The sequence below is a fragment of the Sinohyriopsis cumingii genome, chromosome 12 (assembly GCF_028554795.1).
Source record: "Sinohyriopsis cumingii isolate HCF-2022 chromosome 12, ASM2855479v2, whole genome shotgun sequence".
Taxonomy (NCBI): domain Eukaryota; kingdom Metazoa; phylum Mollusca; class Bivalvia; order Unionida; family Unionidae; genus Sinohyriopsis; species Sinohyriopsis cumingii.
This window is the reverse complement of record NC_142972.1, coordinates 72,653,795-72,677,023: the sequence shown is the minus strand read 5'-3', so window position 1 is coordinate 72,677,023 and position 23,229 is coordinate 72,653,795. Positions and strand designations below refer to the sequence as shown.

The 23,229-nt window shown below is 35.4% G+C and overlaps 1 protein-coding gene across 9 annotated transcripts in view; it reads right to left on the bottom strand.

Annotated features, from left to right (window-relative positions):
• Positions 1 to 989: 989 nt before the first annotated feature.
• The window catches only part of LOC149786736 (uncharacterized), a 32,432-nt gene continuing 10,192 nt past the window's right edge, over positions 990 to 23,229 (bottom strand). For 2 of the 9 annotated variants that reach the window (XM_089977240.1, XM_089977243.1), the window contains exons 3-8: positions 13,912 to 14,026; positions 3,545 to 3,661; positions 2,498 to 2,694; positions 1,855 to 1,998; positions 1,553 to 1,659; positions 990 to 1,100 (exon numbers count right to left, since the gene is read on the bottom strand). In XM_089977240.1, coding sequence (XP_089833366.1) covers positions 1,873 to 1,998; positions 2,498 to 2,674 — 303 coding nt within the window. In that variant the 5' untranslated portion in view covers positions 2,675 to 2,694; positions 3,545 to 3,661; positions 13,912 to 14,026 and the 3' untranslated portion in view covers positions 990 to 1,100; positions 1,553 to 1,659; positions 1,855 to 1,872. Of the gene's footprint in view, positions 1,101 to 1,552; positions 1,660 to 1,854; positions 1,999 to 2,497; positions 10,460 to 13,911; positions 14,027 to 23,229 lie in introns of those variants that run through there. The other 7 variants (XM_089977241.1, XM_089977245.1, XM_089977238.1 and 4 more) reach the window with 6 other exon arrangements.

The following is a 23,229-nucleotide window of genomic DNA, read 5'->3' as shown; positions in this document are numbered from 1 at the left end:
TTATGAATTGAGTGGCACTACATTTCAAAAGCAAAATTGGATTGAAATGCAAGAACTGTAGTACGGAATTAGTGTTGGTTCTGGATCGTAGAATGGAATTGTGTGTGTGTGATTGGATTTTTAACGTAGCTTGAATAATTTTTCAGTCATATTGCTACGATGTCTGCAGTGTGGCAGTTTATAGTGATGTATAGCACTGGGGCATCATGCTGCAAACATGTAGTATGATGTTGCACCCAGTCACATTATCCTGACACCAGGCCGATCAGTCCTAACACTAACCTCTTAATGCTGAGCGTCTAGCGAGGTAGCTGTTAATACCATTTTTGTAAGTCTTTGGTATGACTTGGCTGGGGTTTGAACCCATGACCTCCCGCTTCTGAGGCGGACGCTCTAACCACTAGGACACCGGAGTGGTCAGAATGGAATTGTAACAATTACAATGGAAGCAATTTGTATTATGCTTGTTGGGGCATTCCTCACTGATGGCCGTCAGTGACATCATCATGGGAATGTGTAACAGCCACATTTTGTAAGAACAAGGTGTAGTTGGTGAACAATACAGACACTTTTCTGCCATTTCCACTGGCATCATCTCATATGATGTTATTTAAAAAAACTTCCTACAACATACTCACAACATATAAAACCTATATGCAAATCTGATGAAAGCTGCTTGTGTTTCTGAAACACATATTCCATACTGGTGGCAAGAATGTCCAAATCTACATTACAAAAATGAAAACATTACCATCCATCTAGGAGTTGCAAATGTATGAAATCCTCTTGTTGGGTAGTTTTACTAACAGGCTTTACAGCAGGGCCTTCCATTAGATTTAAATGTGGCAGGTATAATTCATTTTTTTTTTAAAGTAGCATGGTGTAAAGTAAAAGTAGATGGGCTGATAAGGAATCCACTGAATTTACAGACTAAAGGTTCAGACATTTGTTTTTAAGAGAAAAATGAAAGAAGGAAACAATACAACAGATATTTTAATATGACTTTAATGTTTATTTTCTAGATTTAATTAAGATTATGAATCAGAATCAGTCTCCAACTCCACTGTAAAGTTTATCTATTACTTCTTCTGCTCAGGCACCTGCAAATTAAAACAAAATTGTAATGCTTAAATAAAGTCATATCATCTCAGCACTAGTTACATATGCAGAAGTCATGTTAATCAGCATTATAAAAATGTATGAAATTTTCTTCACTGCACTTGTGCTTCCCTTACTATCGTTAAGCCATGATACAAGATAACTTTGCACTTACTTGTCATTTCTGGCAAGTGGATGGTGCAATCAATTTGCACAAAGATGAATTTATTTCATCCAAATATTTCATGTGAATAAAAATTCCAAATGGAGGCACTTGTCCGATCAGACAAGATATATGCATATTGTAGTTAGCTGGACTCTAGCTCTGATAGTCCTGGGCAATAGGATAAGCTGATTTTGTTATCAGTTTAGAAATGCATCCGCTTTGCAAATACTATGCTTTAAAAGACGAAACTGAATCCAATATTGATGAAATAAGAGTCATTTGGATTACCTTGTTTTTTATCATTCTGCGTTGGTTGGGTGCATATTTGAGGGTCTCTGATACAGTCTCTTCCATTCCATTTGCCTTTGCTTTGCCATTAGTTTTCAAGCAGGCTTCTGCAAGAGTAATACAATGTTTTAAAATAAGTTTCACAACAAAGGATGCATTGCATTTTTCTAAATGCCAGCAATAATCAATGGAATATTTTTAAAACATGTACTTTGAAATGTGTCTCAAGTTACTTTATCAATTCATTTAAAAATCTCTGGCAAGTCACATGAAAAACACAATTTAAATCAAGCCATACTTACTTATCAAAACCTGACATATCACAAGCTCTTGAAATGCTTTCTTCCCTTTACGTCCCTTTGGACTCTTTTTGTTTTAAGCTTTTTCATCATCCTGCAGACACTATCCCCAATTGTAAACCTGCCAAGGGAGCTCAAGTAGCATATCTGAAAATAATAATAATAATAATATTACTATTTTTTGATTTTGATATTATTATTAGTAGTAGTATTTCATGATCGATGTGACAAAATATGCTTGTATATAGTTATTTTTTGCCATGGTTTTGCAAGCAAATTTAATTTCTCTAACTTGAAAAAAATTTGATAACATTAACTATGCAACACAATGTACTAATAGCAATTATAAACCAAATTAACCACCGTGAATCTATTAACTTCATAAATGACATTCACTCAAGGATTGAATTAAAGTAGCCACATAATATGTAATAGTGTATATGTAGTAAAATACCTGTTACATGTTCATCTCTAAACATGTTTTGGCCTACATCCGTAAGACAAAACAGCCGACCACTACATGTTCACCCCACCCCCAAAAATAATTATACAGGCACTGCAGAACTTGCATAATGCATACTGAGGTTCACAACAGCAAATAAAGGTTATAACAGTTTTTTAAACAGAAAATAAAGCCCCAATTTACCATCTTCTTGGAGAGTTTGGGATTCTCCTCCAACCTCTGGCAAAGGCCCTCTAGTTCCTCCACTGAATCACATGGCATTGCAAGAATTTCTTCTCTATATTCTGTGTCTGGGCCTTGTGTATGAACTTGGAGGGCCAGCTGCTCCAACAAATTCTCAATATTTGTGTCCAGTTTCATAAGTACATTGAACTGGAAATCTGTAACAGATTTGTGATGAAATTAGTTTTGAAAGATCAAGATCATTATTATAAACTCCTTAAAAAGATCTGTACAGTGAACATGGGTTTAACAATGAAATATATTTATGAAATGAAATACATGGTTTTTGTACAGTTTATATGAAAACTTTTCCCTATAATCCTTTATTTTTTTATTCCCTGGATATGTTGTTTCACTGCTGGTGTCTGTAAAGTCTGCATTCAATGTAGATGGTTTAGGCGTCTGACTTACACAAGACAATGTATACATCAGAAAGAAAAATAAAAAAACCAATGGAATGATGAACAGTCGACACATCAATGAAAAACAATTCATTGTTTATTTGCACAAATAAGTCTTGAACAGTATGTTTTATGACCTATAATTTAATTAATTAACATCTCACAATGTTCTGAAATAACAGTATCTAAGCTACAAGAGCTTGTGCTTTCATGTCATAATCTTCCATTTCGCAAACAAATTTTGATGTTGAATCAATGTATATGACCTTAGCATTGAACACTAACATCCAAAATGTCTACAAGATGACAAGACTATTATCAACTGAAGTGACAACAAACCAATGAGTTTTACGTGCACTGAACATAAGCATTTTTAAATGCTACAAAATGTGTTTTTAGTGTATGGCCACAAATTACCCAACATTTTGTCAAACATAAAACAGTTCTACTACCTTAGATGAGAATTAAATTCATAAATACAGTGTATAATTGACCTACTCGTATTTAGAGAGCTGTAAATGAAATAAGAGATTATATAAAAGTCAACACCTGTAGTATTTGTTTCATTATTCTATAATGTACATTTTTTTCCATCCTCAATACTTACTACTTGCAGAGGAACTGGCAGAGAGAAATCTTTATATTCTCCACTCCAGAGTGGATGGGGATGGTGATGGTGTTGACCTTCTGGATGCAGCTAAGAGTATAAAGATTATCACTACTCCTTAATTGCAGTAAAAAAGAAACAAAGAAATCAGACTGGATTTTTTGGCATGTAAACAAAATGCATACTGGTTGCAATGACCACTGTATATAAAGCAGTGATACAATATATCACAAAATGCATTCTTTTTTAACAAAACATCTAATCTCATATATACAGCATCATGAGTAAGTAAGTATTCTTAAACACATCTTGTTAAACAGACAGAAAAATGATGAAATTTATACATACTTTTGATAAAGAATTTCCAATTGTGGCATGGTATAAAAGCAATTGATAAAAAATAAAAAGAGACCAGATAAACTAAATAGAACATACCAGCAGGATAAGAGGAAATCTTGGAGTCTGCAAAATACTCTCCATTTCAGGAGGTTTTGGATGAGATGGCTGACCAGAAAGGTTTCCACTTGAGATTTTCATCTTTAAATAATCATCCTAGAGTGCACCAAAGTCATGTGAACTTGATCCAATTCCAACATTACTGCTGCTTGAGTGCTTAGATCCAGTATTGCCTTCACTAACTGATGTTATTAATACCTCTCTCTCATCAGCATAATTTCCATCATTTTTCAAAACTTCCATTGTAAAACCTCTGCTGAAGAAACTAACACTACACCATAAGGATTTAAAGAACTACTGCCCGGTTTCTAATCTCCAATTCATATAAAAAATCTTACAAAAGGTTGTTCAATCCCAGCTTGCATCTTGTCCGAATTCAAACAGTCTTTTTAGCAATGTACAATCTGCATATCGCCCTTGCCACAGGACACAAATTGTGTCTGCAAATAGATTACACTCCAGCCCAGTTGATCTATGTTGTGGTGTTGCACAGGGGTCTGTTCTTGGACCTGTTCTCTACACTCTATACACTCAGCTGCTCTCAAGTGTCATAGATCATCATCCAGTGTCTCACCAATTGTACACTGATGACACCCAAATATACAAATCTAGCCACCCAACTGAAGTTGATGCTGCCATCCAAGGTGTAGAGATGTGCATTTCTGATGTGAAATCATGGATGACTTGTAACAAGCTGCAGATGAATGATGATAAAACTGAGACCATTCTGATTACAACACAAAGACTTTCTCATTCACATCCTTTACCTCACACAATAAATATCAGCAACACCAACATTAAATTCACACAATCAGTACAAAACCTATGTGTTACTCTGGACAGTACTCTCACATTGCACCAACATGTCATGAACATATGCAAGGCTGCATATCTTGAGCTGAGACGCATCAGCTCCATTCTCAGATATCTTTCAGTTGATGCCACTAAAACACTTGTTCATTACTACTTTCAAGACTGGACTATGGTAACTCAATTCTGTCTGGTTCATCTTAATATCTACTGCAGAGACTTCAAAAAGTTCAAAACATAGCTGCTTGGATCATACTTAGAGTACCACAATCAGAGTACACCTCCCCGCTGCTCTGTACCCAACACTGGCTATCCATTCGATCCAGAATCAAACACAACATTAGTTCTCTGTGCTACGTTTCACTGACAGACTCTAGTCCAACATACCTATCCGACCTCACCTATGTTACAAACAAGCAAGATACTTACACTCCTCTTCCGACAATCATATACTCATTATTCTCACTATGAAAACAAAGTCACATGGACAGCATTCTTTTGCATACCAGGGCCCAGCAACATGGAATGAATTGCCCACTGAACTTACACACAAAGACGCAGTGATCCCATTCAAGAGTGCTCTCAAAACTACTTATTCTGACTACAAAAACAAACTTAATGACTTAATAATGTTAACTACCTTAAATATTCTCAGCATGTATTTTATGTTTTCTAATTTCATGGTGTTTGTTTTTGTAATCATATCATTGTGTATGTTTTTATGTTGTCTAATGTTGCAAAGCGCTCAGAGCTTCTAAAGATTAGGCGCTATACAAAGTCCTCATTATTATTATTATTATATTTAGCTTCGATGAATATTTTTTAAATCAGTGGCCATAACTAAAAAATGGGATTTTGTTTTATGATCATAAAAGTATGTTGGACACCATCCATGATGTACAATGCTGTCTGACATTTCTATGCACCTAAGGTTTCCATCTCAAATATTAAAGCAAAATGCATACCGAATTTGACAGATTGACGAAAATAAAAAAAAGCAATGCTTACCATTTGAAAAGAGGCAATTGTCACTAGAATATTCTATTCAAAATGATATTAATTTTGGACACAGGGGATACCACCCCCATGTTTTCCTGACTCGTGATATGTCGGCCTATTCTGTGCACAGCTTTAAAAGATGTAATGTTTATCCATCGAGCTATAGAAATGAAATACATTTACTGTAGACTGTTTCTGTCAGCAGTTAAGTTGAGTAATTAGGTCAGGTTTATAGCTAGTTTACAAAATTCAATGTAGAATGCCAATAAATGACAAGATATATTTTTGCAAACTAAAGTGATCTTGAAAAAAGATTAGTAAAGTTTAACATTTTATAAAAAATAAGCTATTATGTGGAAAAGAAACAACAATGAAATAGGATGCAATGTGTTTACGTCTAGTTTTGGAAGGTACCGTCTCTAAGGTACCGTCATAACTGTACCGTAGTTTAATGGGTGGAAAGGCCATTGAAAGGTAAGGGCAGTGCGGAGACCATCGAGTATGTTCCAGAATAGCTGAATCTTTGTAGATACATAGATCCATTCGTAACTTCAGTCCACAAGCGAAACACTGTACTTCGTATCCCAATCCTGACTCAGGTCCGAAGTAGACAAATCCTGTTCTAGCTAAAACATACGAAGAAGGTAATCCTTCCCTATCCGTAGGCCATTTTTGAAACGTGTCCAATCGATGGGCACAATCACAATAGTCAGGTAAGAAGACTGGAAAATGGTAGGGTTTGAACTTGGAGTTCTCACTGGATTTCTCACTCGATTCTTGCTGTGGCGAAGTCATCCTTCTGGTGGGTGGCTATCCTCTTACAACCAATGTTTTATACCGACATGTCCATACGGCAAAGTAAAGTGGGTGGGAAGCCGCACTCGCTTCTGCTACACGATTTGATAGACTTTTTCCAAGGGTCGACTGACGATGTGGTGTGTGGGTAAACGTACAATCTTGTTGGGTTGATAGGTGGTCACTTTCTCTAGACTGCAAGGCTTCTTTCAATACGCCAAAGTTGACCACTCGACTGGTACGATAATTCTGAGTAAGTCCTTTCACTTTACACTTCGTGTGCACTTCTCCTTGTTTGTCCCAGTATTCGTAGCTGTAATTTTTGGGACCGCCACTGACGAAACTTAGAATCTTGTCATCGGGGTGCTTGTCTGTCCAGGCTCCTAAACGGTCTCCTTCGATGTCAGGGTGCTGTTGACTCGGGTGATCGATATAAATGCAACTGTCCATGTCAAAGTACAAGACACGTTCCCCTAACAGTTCTAAAGCTTCGTACAATTTTAAGCGAGCATGAGCTGTCATGTAAGCTGCAATGATGACATTTCCAAAGGGGTCATCTTCTACAAAGTTCAGATCTTCTTCGTAATTCACCAAGATCAAATCCTCACGAACGACGTCCACGTGTTTCATGAATTTGGCTTTGTCATGAATCATCTGAAAGTAGCGGGAAGGTTCGGTCAAATACTCCGTCTTGGGTAAACATGGTCATTGTGCCATTTTACCCCACAAGCAATTTAACATCACTTTGGCAAACAATCGCCTGCCTTCGTTTTTCTCAATGTGATCTAAAGTAATGCCTTCTTGTGCCCAGAATTTCTCTCTGAATGTCTTTTGGTCTTCGGGAGTGTGACACCAGGACAGATTGCCACTGGCTTCTTGCTCAGTTTCAAAAAGGCATCCATGTAGTCTGCGAAAATGCCTTTCTGCGTGGGGTCACCCTTGTGGAATTATTGTGTCTTGGGAAAGTGGCAAATTTCGTACACTTCTAACAGTTGGTATCCCATGTTCAGAGCTTTGAACAATTCTACGCTGACCCATGTCCCCGTCAAGGCCCGTTCTTCCTGGGTGTGATGACAAGGTTGATCTTGGTTGCACGTTTCAGCACAAGTACGGCACAAAGGAAACATAAGTTTGCCTTGGCAATGGCGAGGTAAGACGGGATGGTATAGGTTCGTGGGAGGCAAAACTTTGCACTTGATCAAGCCTTCGTATTGTCGAATGTTTTTTAGGTCGATGTGTTCGGTGAAAAATTGTGGGTGCCCTGCAGGAAAGCAACAATATTTGCACACGTAGGGATACAGTGAACACACGTCCAAGTATTTGATTTCTTCTCCTTTCTCTTCGTCAGCTTGGTACAGCAAACAGGTGGCATTGGTCCTTCCTCCGTACAAACTATCACTTGGGTTCAGGGGGTCCATGAACTGGTAACTTTCCATGAGACGTTTAAACTTGGGATCGGTGTTCAAACGGTGATTGTATTTGTGTTCCCACATTTCCACCACTTGGTATCCTTCCTGTTCTAACTTTAGGCGTCGCTGACAAATGGCCTGGTACAAGTCTTCCATGGTTCGTTGTAAGAACTGATATTTAGTGCCGCGGTCAGGGTAACAGACGGGACATCCGTGAAATAAGCAACCGTTAAACTCGTACATGATTTTGGGGTTTTCTAAGTCCCAGCCATCGACCGAATGCATTACGATGATCTTTTCGCCCTGTCCGTTGCGGGCATGCTGAATCCATTTGTCTTCCTTGTCGCACAAGTAATGCAACCAGCATGGGGCTTTGACCGAGTATTGACGTTTGACATAGTTGGTTGTTTGAGGACTGATGACAGCCACAGTGTTTTCAAGCATGAATCGTTGTCGGTAGACTAAGGAACACGCTTTGGCAATGGTGCAAGCCTCTTTTAAATGATCAACCCCTCCGTGTTCCATGAACAGTTCTCGAAATTTTCCACAGCATCGCCGTAAAATGTCCACGTCGGAACGACGATACTTTAGCATTTCTTCCTGAAAGTCGAAAGGGTCGGAGGCGTGAGCCTGGTACCAAGCGTAGAAAGTTTCTCGTTCGGTACGCATGTTGTCAGGGTCGTAATAGTGAGCCTGAGGCAAATGGGGTAGAACGGCGTGTTGATTGGCTTCTGTATTGAAAAAGTGTGGAAAGTACCCTTTAGCCATTTCTGTCATTCCAAACATTTTAGGCATTCGACTCAAAGGCATGGCTAAGTAGCTCATCGAATCTTTAAACTGCACTTGTCCCACTTGCATGAAAATGATTTTGGCTCCGTTCAAAGTGATTTTAGGACGCTCGATGCCACGTTCCGTATAACATCTCAAAAGAAACTGTCCATCGTATCCGGAGAAATTGTGAGCCATCACCGTGGCATGGTGATGACATTCTCCATAATAATGTTCGATGTCCTCTTGGCTCCACGTCTTGTCGATGGGGTCTAAGACCCATTGTGTGAAATCGGCTAGTGTGTTCGGTCCTTGAAAGATTTTTTCACGCCCTCCAGGAATCTTACTGCAGTGAGGGCAATAACTCAAGATAGGTTCTTGAATCACTTCTCGCACGCTCGATGAGCCACGCAGAAATTAGGAATGTGAATACCGGTCTCTTGCATGCATTCGAAATCGAAAAAGATGAAATTGCCTTTCTTCTTCTTGTGACCATCTTCTTTCTCTGGTTGGGATTGGTATTTTTGCATGTAGCATTGGTGTTCCAAGTCCACGATGCAGTGACAAATGTGACATTTTTTCTTTCCTGAACATACGTGTGCCTTGGTACTGTTGATACATAGACCTTGTCCACACATTGGGCACAATCTCAGGAGTTGACAAGCACATTTCTTCTGTGAACCTTGCATCTTCAGATGTTGTTGGTAACAGGCAGGGCTGACAAATGTGCGCAGACAAGCAGGACAATGCACTGGTTCTTGCCCTTCACTCAGACAGGGTTGAGAGGCCAAACATCCTGAGCATTTCGATCCACAATGTTTGTGTTGCTCTCGATTATTATAACCATCATAAGTCACATTTCTCACAGTAATATTTGTATCCCAGGAATCCAGTGATAGTGGTAATGGTATCGAAATGGTCATCGTGATGATAGAGGTGAATGTATTTTCCATCCTTAAAGTCTTTCCCTCGAAACAACAGAGACCCGCGCACTTCTTGAGGGTGCACTTTCAAGGTGTATCGTGGAGCTAGGGCATCTTGCAATTTTTGCATCTCAGGAATGCCACAGGATGTGTCTTTGGACAGGCATGCTTGTTGTAACAGAAGTTCTGCTTCATTTCGTTGTTTGGCTCGGTTCGATTTTCGAATGTTCTCCCAGGCTCTTTTCCATTCTACCATGTGTTCTTGTCGGCATAAGTTCATCCCACCACGATGGCTCGGGCTAAACACATGTGGTCTTGAAAATTATTAATTTGGACAAGACTTGTTTTGGTAATGCGAAGGTTGTTGACCAATAAGGTCTTTCTGCATTGTCCGGTCCCTTGAGGAGGAGAGACGTGGGTCATGTCCAGTGTGGCTTTTCCATCGGTGATGTCAAACTGGTCATTAGATTGTTGCACGTGTTGAATCTTGTCCATGACTTTGGAAGTGGTCAATTCTGCAGGGCTGCTAAACTCGATCCAAACAGGGGATTTCAAGCCGTCATGTTGTATGGAAAGTCTCAAGCAATCATCTTCTTTGGGTTGACATTGTCGCTTGAGTGTGGTGAGCAAAGAATCCCACATGTCGGTGATGAACCCTTCTGCTTTCTCTAACAGTACTTCAGACTTGAAATCTTTAAACTTCACTGTGTATTTGTAAGCCGTAGTTCTAAATTTTCTAGAGGGACGCTTTTCCGTCTCTCGAATGTCATAGTACTTATCAGGGTTGACTAAGGGTGGTAAACTTTGTTTAGAGGGTTTGGATTCTGGTTCACTCATGTCCATTTCAAAATCACTGGCATGAATTTGTGCCAAGACTTCAGCCCTGGTACGAGGCGATAGATCACGTTTCAGCCTCTTACTTTCTTCTTCTTTCTTCTCAAATGAATTGGATCATTTCATCTCGATAGCAAAAAGTCAAATGACTAAAGTTTAAACACCATGGACTAATTTATAGTCATAGCAGACCAGTGTATATAAAGGGTATGTGTCTTGTCCTTTCACTATTCATTTCACTCTCAAACTGAGCACAACGATGGAAGAGACTACCAAGATCGAACGTTTCATCAGAGCTTTGCGAGGGGTCATTAGAAAATTCTCTTCAGACCAGCCGAGGGACTACTCTCCTTCCTTTCAAGATAAAAGTCTAGATACTTGCTATATCTGTCAGAAGAAAGGGCATTGGTCTTCAGAGTGTCCAGACCGTCAAAAAAGAAAAAAAAGGGGTTAGAAGAGACAAAAGTCAAGATACCTGTTATTATTGTCAAGAAAAAGGACATTGGTCACCAGACTGCCCAAAAAAGAAACAAGAGGAGTCAGAAGAAGAGAGGGATTCTTCAGAGGAAGAGGAAGAAGAAGAGGAAGAAAACAGACAGGTGAAGAAAAAGAAACAGGAGAAGAAAAGAAGGGAAGAAAGTGAGGAGGAAGAGGAGGAAAAGACTATGACGGTGAAGAAATTAAAAAAACAGAGAGTGAACAATGAGACAGAATAAGTCTATGAACTTTTTAAAGTGCTCTGTTGTGAATTGTGAATTGTAAATATTTATAAAAGAATAAATTAATTATAAAAGGTAAGTGTCTTTGGGTTTTGATTTTAAAATAAGAACCTACACTCACGCACACTCATACACAGACAGGTACTATTGGGTAAAATGTTTTTTTTTAGTTATTGGCAATTGAAAGTCTATCTCTTTTCGAGAGACGTGGATGGCCCTGAAAAGGGCCTTTTTTTGGTGTAAGGGGTGAGTTTAAACAATCAACTTTAACTGTCTTAAGCCTTTGCCATGGCCAAGGCCTACTTCTGGACTGCGTACTGTTGATGATGATTTCGTTGAAATCACTAAGGGTGGTGCAGTAGGCGTAGTCACAGGGTTGGAGTGTTTAGCTTGGGAAGGTCGTATTCTCTTCGGCCGTAATAAAGAAGTCTGATACATTTGTTTCAGACTTCTTAACTCCGCTAAAATGTCTAACAGTACCGTGACCGTTTGATTTTGACACCCTTGTTTCTTTGCTGCTGCTTCTTCTTCTTCTTGTTTTTTTCTTACCTCTTCTTCTTGCTGCTGTTGCTGTAGGAGAAAAGCTTGTTCCGCTTCCTTTTGCTGTTGTATAAATTTCTCCAATTCTTCTTTCTGTCTCTGTCTAAAATTTTCCATGTGCGGTAATGAAGGAGAAGGTGACGAAGGTTCAGGAACAAATTCTTGCAAGGTAAAAAAATCCACAAAATCCCAATTCACCTCTTCTGAAAGTAAGTCTGGGTTCCCTTGGGTAGTCTCCACCATCAGTGCACCCAAACTGATCGTTTTCTGAGTTTCCGTCATGTTGAAAAACTGTCACTTAGATTGACTGCGCACAGGCGCTAGCGAATCTATATAGACTATGTGACGTCACAGACTGCTCTCTTCGGATTGGACGTGGGCTGACTGAATTTTGTAATGCGTGTTTGGATTGGTCAACAAACTCAATCCGTTTCAATCCTTCCTCCCCCTATAAATAAGTACAGTTCACTGCATTCCTTCACCTGTTACTCAGCACCCCAACATGTGGACCGACGTACAATCTTCAACGCTTGTGTCTTCGATGATGTTCCGGGCGGACATATCAATGTATGTCCGATCCAACTGGACAGTTATCCACAGGACAGACACCAGCCTGTGGATGCGAAGAATCTTATATGGAGCATCAAGGATGCCTCAAAAGAGTCTTAATCTATGGTCCTGCAGTCAGGCGCAGCCTAAGGTCAAGAAGAAGATGTCACAGATGCCCTTTATGTTAAGGGTATATTAACATAAAACCAAAGGCCCTTTTCAGGGCCATTCCTATCTCTCGAAAAGATCTTGACTTTCAATTGCCTACCCCTTTTTTTATTTTTTTGTTTAAAAAAATAATTAAAAAATAGAGACCCCTCCCTGTTTCAATTTTCGCCTGTTCCATTTTCATAGACCCATCAGGTCGGGACCTTATTAAAATAGGGTCCCGACCCTGTTCCATTTCCCTTAGTCCCAAGACAGTCCCACGATTTATTCCCCATGTTCAATTTCCCTTGTCCTTAGAGTGAATAGTTTTTTTTCTTTCTCCCATGTTAAATTCCCCTTGTCCCTAGAATGGATATTTTTTTTTCTCCCATGTTAAATTACATAGTCCCCAGAGTGGATATACCCTTTTTAACATGGAAGTTCCCTAGTCCCTAGACCGTCCCTATTCACTACTACCATTGTCATTACCAGCCTGAAACCCAATTTAATGCCATTTGTATAAATTCATTTCAAATAAATATTATGATATAGTTGAAGTGTAAAGTCAAGCAAGTATTCTGTTTGCAGATTTTACATTTTAGATATTATAGTAAAGTCATATTTTCTCTTGTTTAGTAAACTTTATTGCAACTGGTTCCAAAATAGTAAATCTTATTTAATGTTCATTCACCAGAATAGGTATTAATACAATCCCGAATTAACTGTATGGTACTAAAATATACCCTGATCTTGTGTTGAGATTGTAATATACAGAACTATACCTCAAGACAACAATAATATATTGAATTTATATTGTATCAAGACTGTCATGGTTATGAACTCCAACTTTATTCAGGTTTTTTCATAATAAATGATCATCTTGTGCTATGGTTGAAAAGAAATCAAAGTTCAGTTTAACTCCATTCTCTCCACATTTGTCAGTTGTACTCATACTCATCCTCAGTGTTATAGTAAAATGTAATCTTATTTGGATCAATCTTGGTGGTGTAATATATGAATGGAGAAAGAATATTATCATCCAGATTAAAATATGTTTTATTCAGACTCTACTAAAATTTTTAGTTGAATATGGGTTACGGAGCCTGATGTGTACGAACAAAGCAATGTGTACCATGACCTTTTTCATTTAACATTTTAAACTCCTGCAGAAGAAAGAGATTTTTTAGATCCATTAAACTGTATTAACAAAAACATTTCTTCAGTATGATTTTCATTTACTTAGTATTGACAAAACTCATATTTTAAAGTTGTTGTTTTTTTGTGTTTGGTTTGGCCTTTTATGGTAAACCAACACAAGTAAGTTATTTAGTGCCAAGGCACTTTAAGTATAGTGCCTTGCCCAAGGACACACCATGGTAGCTAACCCAGGTTGGTCTGATGGTAGAATTTGAACCTACCTTATTTCACAGGTCCAGAAAGCTAACCACTGAGCCACTACAGCTCCCCATCTTATAGTGGAATGCTGGTATACTTTATGATCAAGAAGGATGGGTTGGGGTATGCATGTTGCATCTGAAAAAAGTGATGGAATTTTTGTTTACATAATATTTTAGTCATACAATATGAATCATTTTCTATAGATTTAAGATGTATCAGATCAAGTTAAGAAAAATCATATATTCTGTTTCCTGGGAATGTGCTAAAATTCACTGTTATTGATTTTTTGGTAGTAAGCTTACTTGGTATTTTTTTCTTTTTAACTTGAATACCTAATTTGTTAACATCCTATTCTAAATCTTCATAGTTCTGTCTATTAAGTGACAACTGTTGATACATGTAGGGAAGTTTTTGTTTAGGTGGCGCTCACCAGATAATATGTACTTTTGAGAGAGTGACGTATGTAAGGTGAAGTAGTTCGCATTTAAAACATGCACAGTGGAGAGAATGTTTGCATACCTCTATGCTACATTAATGTAATGTGGATGATATTTCTTTTGGATATTGTACTTTTGGAAATTTTACATGATTTAAGCACACTGCTAACTAAAATGACTGCTCCCTTGTTAAAAAATCAGTCTGAATTAGTCTAAAGTACACTATACATAGCAGCTATTAAAATAGGGAAAATGAATTTTGCCAGACTAGACAATACCAGCTTCTGAAAGTGCAATGAATGAATTACCAAATATATAAAATGTAAAAAAAGTTATCGGCTCTTTTTTATACAAATGACCTCTGAAGTTCAGGAAGAGAAAATGACCAAGTAGAGCTAGCACTTTTTTGAAAGGTGCACATTTGAAGTAAGGCCAAGCTGTATACTCTATAACCCATAGTACACCCATCAATCATACACCAGAATAAAGGGAATTAAAGGTTCTTTGCATTATACCTAAGATATACAAGGTCTTTTTTAAATAGCCAGTATAACCAGTGAGGAAAGCCGGGGACATTCTTTTTCTTTAAATTCCTAACCCTATGCAAAATGCGAAACTGTATAGCGCCACCTTAAAGAAAATAAAAAAATGTTTGCAATTATTTTTTTTTATTTTCATATAATTATGCATGATGTTCTGAATAAAATGGTACATTCATATTGCATTTAAGCATGAAAATAAGCTAATTATGATCATTTTTCTCTTGCTTACATAATTTGCCATGAGGTATGTTTGTGTGAGTAGTGACCTTAATTATGGGGAAATTAGAAGACTTAGAATATAGGAATAGAGTCAACTTAAATTTAAAACTGTTGCAATAAGTGACAGAAATATATGTTGAAAATGTTTCTTTTCATTTATTTGCAATGAAATAAAAAAATAAATGAAGAGAAAGTGAATTCGCTTCTTCCATATTAAACAATAGGCAAATATTTTACATTTTGACCTTTGACCTTTATGAAGCTGATGAGTTACCTCCCTTTTCTAATTGTAAAATTCATTGTTGATATCTCAGAAATAATTCTGGCTAGTTTCATGTTCCTGTCATTCAGCATAACATTGGTTGCTATGTTTACAAAATGTAATGTGCATTCTTAAAATAGCTCACTTTTATCATGGGGGGGGGAGGCTGGACTTGTTAGAGACTCTGACACTCATAAATACTGTTCTGTGGGGAAAAAAGCAGGAGAATTATTCATAAGGATTGTTTTGATGCTTGCGACTTAAATGTTTCAGCCATATAAACATAATTAAATCATAAAAAATAATACCTACATCTTCTTTATAGAAAATAAAAAAATGTTTGCAATTATTTTTTTTTTATTTTCATATAATTATGCATGATGTTCTGAATAAAATGGTACATTCATATTGCATTTAAGCATGAAAATAAGCTAATTATGATCATTTTTCTCTTGCTTACGTAATTTGCCATGAGGTATGTTTGTGTGAGTAGTGACCTTAATTATGGGGAAATTAGAAGACTTAGAATATAGGAATAGAGTCAGCTTAAATTTAAAACTGTTGCAATAAGTGACAGAAATATATGTTGAAAATGTTTCTTTTCATTTATTTGCAATGAAATAAAAAAATAAATGAAGAGAAAGTGAATTCGCTTCTTCCATATTAAACAATAGGCAAATATTTTACATTTTGACCTTTGATCTTTATGAAGCTGATGAGTTACCCCCCTTTTCTAATTGTAAAATTCATTGTTGATATCTCAGAAATAATTCTGGCTAGTTTCATGTTCCTGTCATTCAGCATAACATTGGTTGCTATGTTTACAAAATGTAATGTGCATTCTTAAAATAGCTCACTTTTATCATGGCGGGGGGAGGCTGGACTTGTTAGAGACTCTGACACTCATAAATACTGTTCTGTGGGGAAACAAGCAGGAGAATTATTCATAAGGATTGTTTTGATGCTTGCGACTTAAATGTTTCAGCCATATAAACATAATTAGATCATAAAAAATAATACCTACATCTTCTTTATAGAAAATAAAAAAAATGTTTGCAATTATTTTTTTTTATTTTCATATAATTATGCATGATGTTCTGAATAAAATGGTACATTCATATTGCATTTAAGCATGAAAATAAGCTAATTATGATCATTTTTCTCTTGCTTACATAATTTGCCATGAGGTATGTTTGTGTGAGTAGTGACCTTAATTATGGGGAAATTAGAAGACTTAGAATATAGGAATAGAGTCAACTTAAATTTAAAACTGTTGCAATAAGTGACAGAAATATATGTTGAAAATGTTTCTTTTCATTTATTTGCAATGAAATAAAAAAATAAATGAAGAGAAAGTGAATTCACTTCTTCCATATTAAACAATAGGCAAATATTTTACATTTTGACCTTTGACCTTTATGAAGCTGATGAGTTACCTCCCTTTTCTAATTGTAAAATTCATTGTTGATATCTCAGAAATAATTCTGGCTAGTTTCATGTTCCTGTCATTCAGCATAACATTGGTTGCTATGTTTACAAAATGTAATGTGCATTCTTAAAATAGCTCACTTTTATCATGCGGGGGGGAGGCTGGACTTGTTAGAGACTCTGACACTCATAAATACTGTTCTGTGGGGAAAAAAGCAGGAGAATTATTCATAAGGATTGTTTTGATGCTTGCGACTTAAATGTTTCAGCCATATAAACATAATTAAATCATAAAAAATAATACCTACATCTTCTTTATGGTGGCGCTCACCAGATAATATGTACTTTTGAGAGAGTGACGTATGTAAGGTGAAGTAGTTCGCATTTAAAACATGCACAGTGGAGAGAATGTTTGCATACCTCTATGCTACATTAATGTAATGTGGATGATATTTCTTTTGGATATTGTACTTTTGGAAATTTTACATGATTTAAGCACACTGCTAACTAAAATGACTGCTCCCTTGTGTTAAAAAATCAGTCTGAATTAGTCTAAAGTACACTATACATAGCAGCTATTAAAATAGGGAAAATGAATTTTGCCAGACTAGACAATACCAGCTTCTGAAAGTGCAATGAATGAATTACCAAATATATAAAATGTAAAAAAAGTTATCGGCTCTTTTTTATACAAATGACCTCTGAAGTTCAGGAAGTGAAAATGACCAAGTAGAGCTAGCACTTTTTTGAAAGGTGCACATTTGAAGTAAGGCCAAGCTGTATACTCTATAACCCATAGTACACCCATCAATCATACACCAGAATAAAGGGAATTAAAGGTTCTTTGCATTATACCTAAGATATACAAGGTCTTTTTTAAATAGCCAGTATAACCAGTGAGGAAAGCCGGGGACATTCTTTTTCTTTAAATTCCTAACCCTATGCAAAATGCGAAACTGTATAGCGCCACCTTAAAGAAAATAAAAAAATGTTTGCAATTATTTTTTTTTATTTTCATATAATTATGCATGATGTTCTGAATAAAATGGTACATTCATATTGCATTTAAGCATGAAAATAAGCTAATTATGATCATTTTTCTCTTGCTTACATAATTTGCCATGAGGTATGTTTGTGTGAGTAGTGACCTTAATTATGGGGAAATTAGAAGACTTAGAATATAGGAATAGAGTCAACTTAAATTTAAAACTGTTGCAATAAGTGACAGAAATATATGTTGAAAATGTTTCTTTTCATTTATTTGCAATGAAATAAAAAAATAAATGAAGAGAAAGTGAATTCGCTTCTTCCATATTAAACAATAGGCAAATATTTTACATTTTGACCTTTGACCTTTATGAAGCTGATGAGTTACCTCCCTTTTCTAATTGTAAAATTCATTGTTGATATCTCAGAAATAATTCTGGCTAGTTTCATGTTCCTGTCATTCAGCATAACATTGGTTGCTATGTTTACAAAATGTAATGTGCATTCTTAAAATAGCTCACTTTTATCATGGGGGGGGGAGGCTGGACTTGTTAGAGACTCTGACACTCATAAATACTGTTCTGTGGGGAAAAAAGCAGGAGAATTATTCATAAGGATTGTTTTGATGCTTGCGACTTAAATGTTTCAGCCATATAAACATAATTAAATCATAAAAAATAATACCTACATCTTCTTTATAGAAAATAAAAAAATGTTTGCAATTATTTTTTTTTTATTTTCATATAATTATGCATGATGTTCTGAATAAAATGGTACATTCATATTGCATTTAAGCATGAAAATAAGCTAATTATGATCATTTTTCTCTTGCTTACGTAATTTGCCATGAGGTATGTTTGTGTGAGTAGTGACCTTAATTATGGGGAAATTAGAAGACTTAGAATATAGGAATAGAGTCAGCTTAAATTTAAAACTGTTGCAATAAGTGACAGAAATATATGTTGAAAATGTTTCTTTTCATTTATTTGCAATGAAATAAAAAAATAAATGAAGAGAAAGTGAATTCGCTTCTTCCATATTAAACAATAGGCAAATATTTTACATTTTGACCTTTGATCTTTATGAAGCTGATGAGTTACCCCCCTTTTCTAATTGTAAAATTCATTGTTGATATCTCAGAAATAATTCTGGCTAGTTTCATGTTCCTGTCATTCAGCATAACATTGGTTGCTATGTTTACAAAATGTAATGTGCATTCTTAAAATAGCTCACTTTTATCATGGCGGGGGGAGGCTGGACTTGTTAGAGACTCTGACACTCATAAATACTGTTCTGTGGGGAAACAAGCAGGAGAATTATTCATAAGGATTGTTTTGATGCTTGCGACTTAAATGTTTCAGCCATATAAACATAATTAGATCATAAAAAATAATACCTACATCTTCTTTATAGAAAATAAAAAAAATGTTTGCAATTATTTTTTTTTATTTTCATATAATTATGCATGATGTTCTGAATAAAATGGTACATTCATATTGCATTTAAGCATGAAAATAAGCTAATTATGATCATTTTTCTCTTGCTTACATAATTTGCCATGAGGTATGTTTGTGTGAGTAGTGACCTTAATTATGGGGAAATTAGAAGACTTAGAATATAGGAATAGAGTCAACTTAAATTTAAAACTGTTGCAATAAGTGACAGAAATATATGTTGAAAATGTTTCTTTTCATTTATTTGCAATGAAATAAAAAAATAAATGAAGAGAAAGTGAATTCACTTCTTCCATATTAAACAATAGGCAAATATTTTACATTTTGACCTTTGACCTTTATGAAGCTGATGAGTTACCTCCCTTTTCTAATTGTAAAATTCATTGTTGATATCTCAGAAATAATTCTGGCTAGTTTCATGTTCCTGTCATTCAGCATAACATTGGTTGCTATGTTTACAAAATGTAATGTGCATTCTTAAAATAGCTCACTTTTATCATGCGGGGGGGAGGCTGGACTTGTTAGAGACTCTGACACTCATAAATACTGTTCTGTGGGGAAAAAAGCAGGAGAATTATTCATAAGGATTGTTTTGATGCTTGCGACTTAAATGTTTCAGCCATATAAACATAATTAAATCATAAAAAATAATACCTACATCTTCTTTATGGTGGCGCTCACCAGATAATATGTACTTTTGAGAGAGTGACGTATGTAAGGTGAAGTAGTTCGCATTTAAAACATGCACAGTGGAGAGAATGTTTGCATACCTCTATGCTACATTAATGTAATGTGGATGATATTTCTTTTGGATATTGTACTTTTGGAAATTTTACATGATTTAAGCACACTGCTAACTAAAATGACTGCTCCCTTGTGTTAAAAAATCAGTCTGAATTAGTCTAAAGTACACTATACATAGCAGCTATTAAAATAGGGAAAATGAATTTTGCCAGACTAGACAATACCAGCTTCTGAAAGTGCAATGAATGAATTACCAAATATATAAAATGTAAAAAAAGTTATCGGCTCTTTTTTATACAAATGACCTCTGAAGTTCAGGAAGTGAAAATGACCAAGTAGAGCTAGCACTTTTTTGAAAGGTGCACATTTGAAGTAAGGCCAAGCTGTATACTCTATAACCCATAGTACACCCATCAATCATACACCAGAATAAAGGGAATTAAAGGTTCTTTGCATTATACCTAAGATATACAAGGTCTTTTTTAAATAGCCAGTATAACCAGTGAGGAAAGCCGGGGACATTCTTTTTCTTTAAATTCCTAACCCTATGCAAAATGCGAAACTGTATAGCGCCACCTTAAAGAAAATAAAAAAATGTTTGCAATTATTTTTTTTTATTTTCATATAATTATGCATGATGTTCTGAATAAAATGGTACATTCATATTGCATTTAAGCATGAAAATAAGCTAATTATGATCATTTTTCTCTTGCTTACATAATTTGCCATGAGGTATGTTTGTGTGAGTAGTGACCTTAATTATGGGGAAATTAGAAGACTTAGAATATAGGAATAGAGTCAACTTAAATTTAAAACTGTTGCAATAAGTGACAGAAATATATGTTGAAAATGTTTCTTTTCATTTATTTGCAATGAAATAAAAAAATAAATGAAGAGAAAGTGAATTTGCTTCTTCCATATTAAACAATAGGCAAATATTTTACATTTTGACCTTTGACCTTTATGAAGCTGATGAGTTACCTCCCTTTTCTAATTGTAAAATTCATTGTTGATATCTCAGAAATAATTCTGGCTAGTTTCATGTTCCTGTCATTCAGCATAACATTGGTTGCTATGTTTACAAAATGTAATGTGCATTCTTAAAATAGCTCACTTTTATCATGGGGGGGGGAGGCTGGACTTGTTAGATACTCTGACACTCATAAATACTGTTCTGTGGGGAAAAAAGCAGGAGAATTATTCATAAGGATTGTTTTGATGCTTGCGACTTAAATGTTTCAGCCATATAAACATAATTAAATCATAAAAAATAATACCTACATCTTCTTTATAGAAAATAAAAAAATGTTTGCAATTATTTTTTTTTATTTTCATATAATTATGCATGATGTTCTGAATAAAATGGTACATTCATATTGCATTTAAGCATGAAAATAAGCTAATTATGATCATTTTTCTCTTGCTTACGTAATTTGCCATGAGGTATGTTTGTGTGAGTAGTGACCTTAATTATGGGGAAATTAGAAGACTTAGAATATAGGAATAGAGTCAACTTAAATTTAAAACTGTTGCAATAAGTGACAGAAATATATGTTGAAAATGTTTCTTTTCATTTATTTGCAATGAAATAAAAAAATAAATGAAGAGAAAGTGAATTCGCTTCTTCCATATTAAACAATAGGCAAATATTTTACATTTTGACCTTTGACCTTTATGAAGCTGATGAGTTACCTCCCTTTTCTAATTGTAAAATTCATTGTTGATATCTCAGAAATAATTCTGGCTAGTTTCATGTTCCTGTCATTCAGCATAACATTGGTTGCTATGTTTACAAAATGTAATGTGCATTCTTAAAATAGCTCACTTTTATCATGCGGGGGGGAGGCTGGACTTGTTAGAGACTCTGACACTCATAAATACTGTTCTGTGGGGAAAAAAGCAGGAGAATTATTCATAAGGATTGTTTTGATGCTTGCGACTTAAATGTTTCAGCCATATAAACATAATTAAATCATAAAAAATAATACCTACATCTTCTTTATGGTGGCGCTCACCAGATAATATGTACTTTTGAGAGAGTGACGTATGTAAGGTGAAGTAGTTCGCATTTAAAACATGCACAGTGGAGAGAATGTTTGCATACCTCTATGCTACATTAATGTAATGTGGATGATATTTCTTTTGGATATTGTACTTTTGGAAATTTTACATGATTTAAGCACACTGCTAACTAAAATGACTGCTCCCTTGTGTTAAAAAATCAGTCTGAATTAGTCTAAAGTACACTATACATAGCAGCTATTAAAATAGGGAAAATGAATTTTGCCAGACTAGACAATACCAGCTTCTGAAAGTGCAATGAATGAATTACCAAATATATAAAATGTAAAAAAAGTTATCGGCTCTTTTTTATACAAATGACCTCTGAAGTTCAGGAAGTGAAAATGACCAAGTAGAGCTAGCACTTTTTTGAAAGGTGCACATTTGAAGTAAGGCCAAGCTGTATACTCTATAACCCATAGTACACCCATCAATTATACACCAAAATAAAGGGAATTAAAGGTTCTTTGCATTATACCTAAGATATACAAGGTCTTTTTTAAATAGCCAGTATAACCAGTGAGGAAAGCCGAGGACATTCTTTTTCTTTAAATTCCTAACCCTATGCAAAATGCGAAACTGTATAGCGCCACCTTATATCTTTTGATTTTTGTGATTCTGGAAGTTGCAGTATTTGTTGTTGTATTATTAACCATTTCAGTAATTTAATGAATGCAGAGTATACTGCTCTATAAATGAAATTTAAGTGAAAATAATGTAAAAGTATGTTTCACTGCAAATATAAATTGTTTAAAATAATATATCATTTATCATATGACTATTCAATTGTGGTAACTAGTATTCCATCCAATATCTATATATTAAAATATGTCTTTTCATACAGCTGGTGATCATTTAGATACAAGTCCAATTGAACATAATCAAATTATCAATGCAGGTGTTTTTATTAGTAGTAGTATTGCAAGTATAAGTGTTAGTATTAAGATTTCATATACAGGTATGATAAGTGTATCATAATGTTTAAATGATGCTCCTTGTTACAACATAAAATATGTTCATTGAAACAAATGGTTCACTGGTAAATTGGCAGCAAAGGTCTTCACTGAATTATGTTGCATAAACTATTTTACAATAAAACATATATGATGCATCTCAATTATGATGAATGTGAGGAGGAGGATTAATAATAATGCAATTTAAGTTATCTTCATAACATAAGTTCTAGCAGATGTGTAATTTTTAT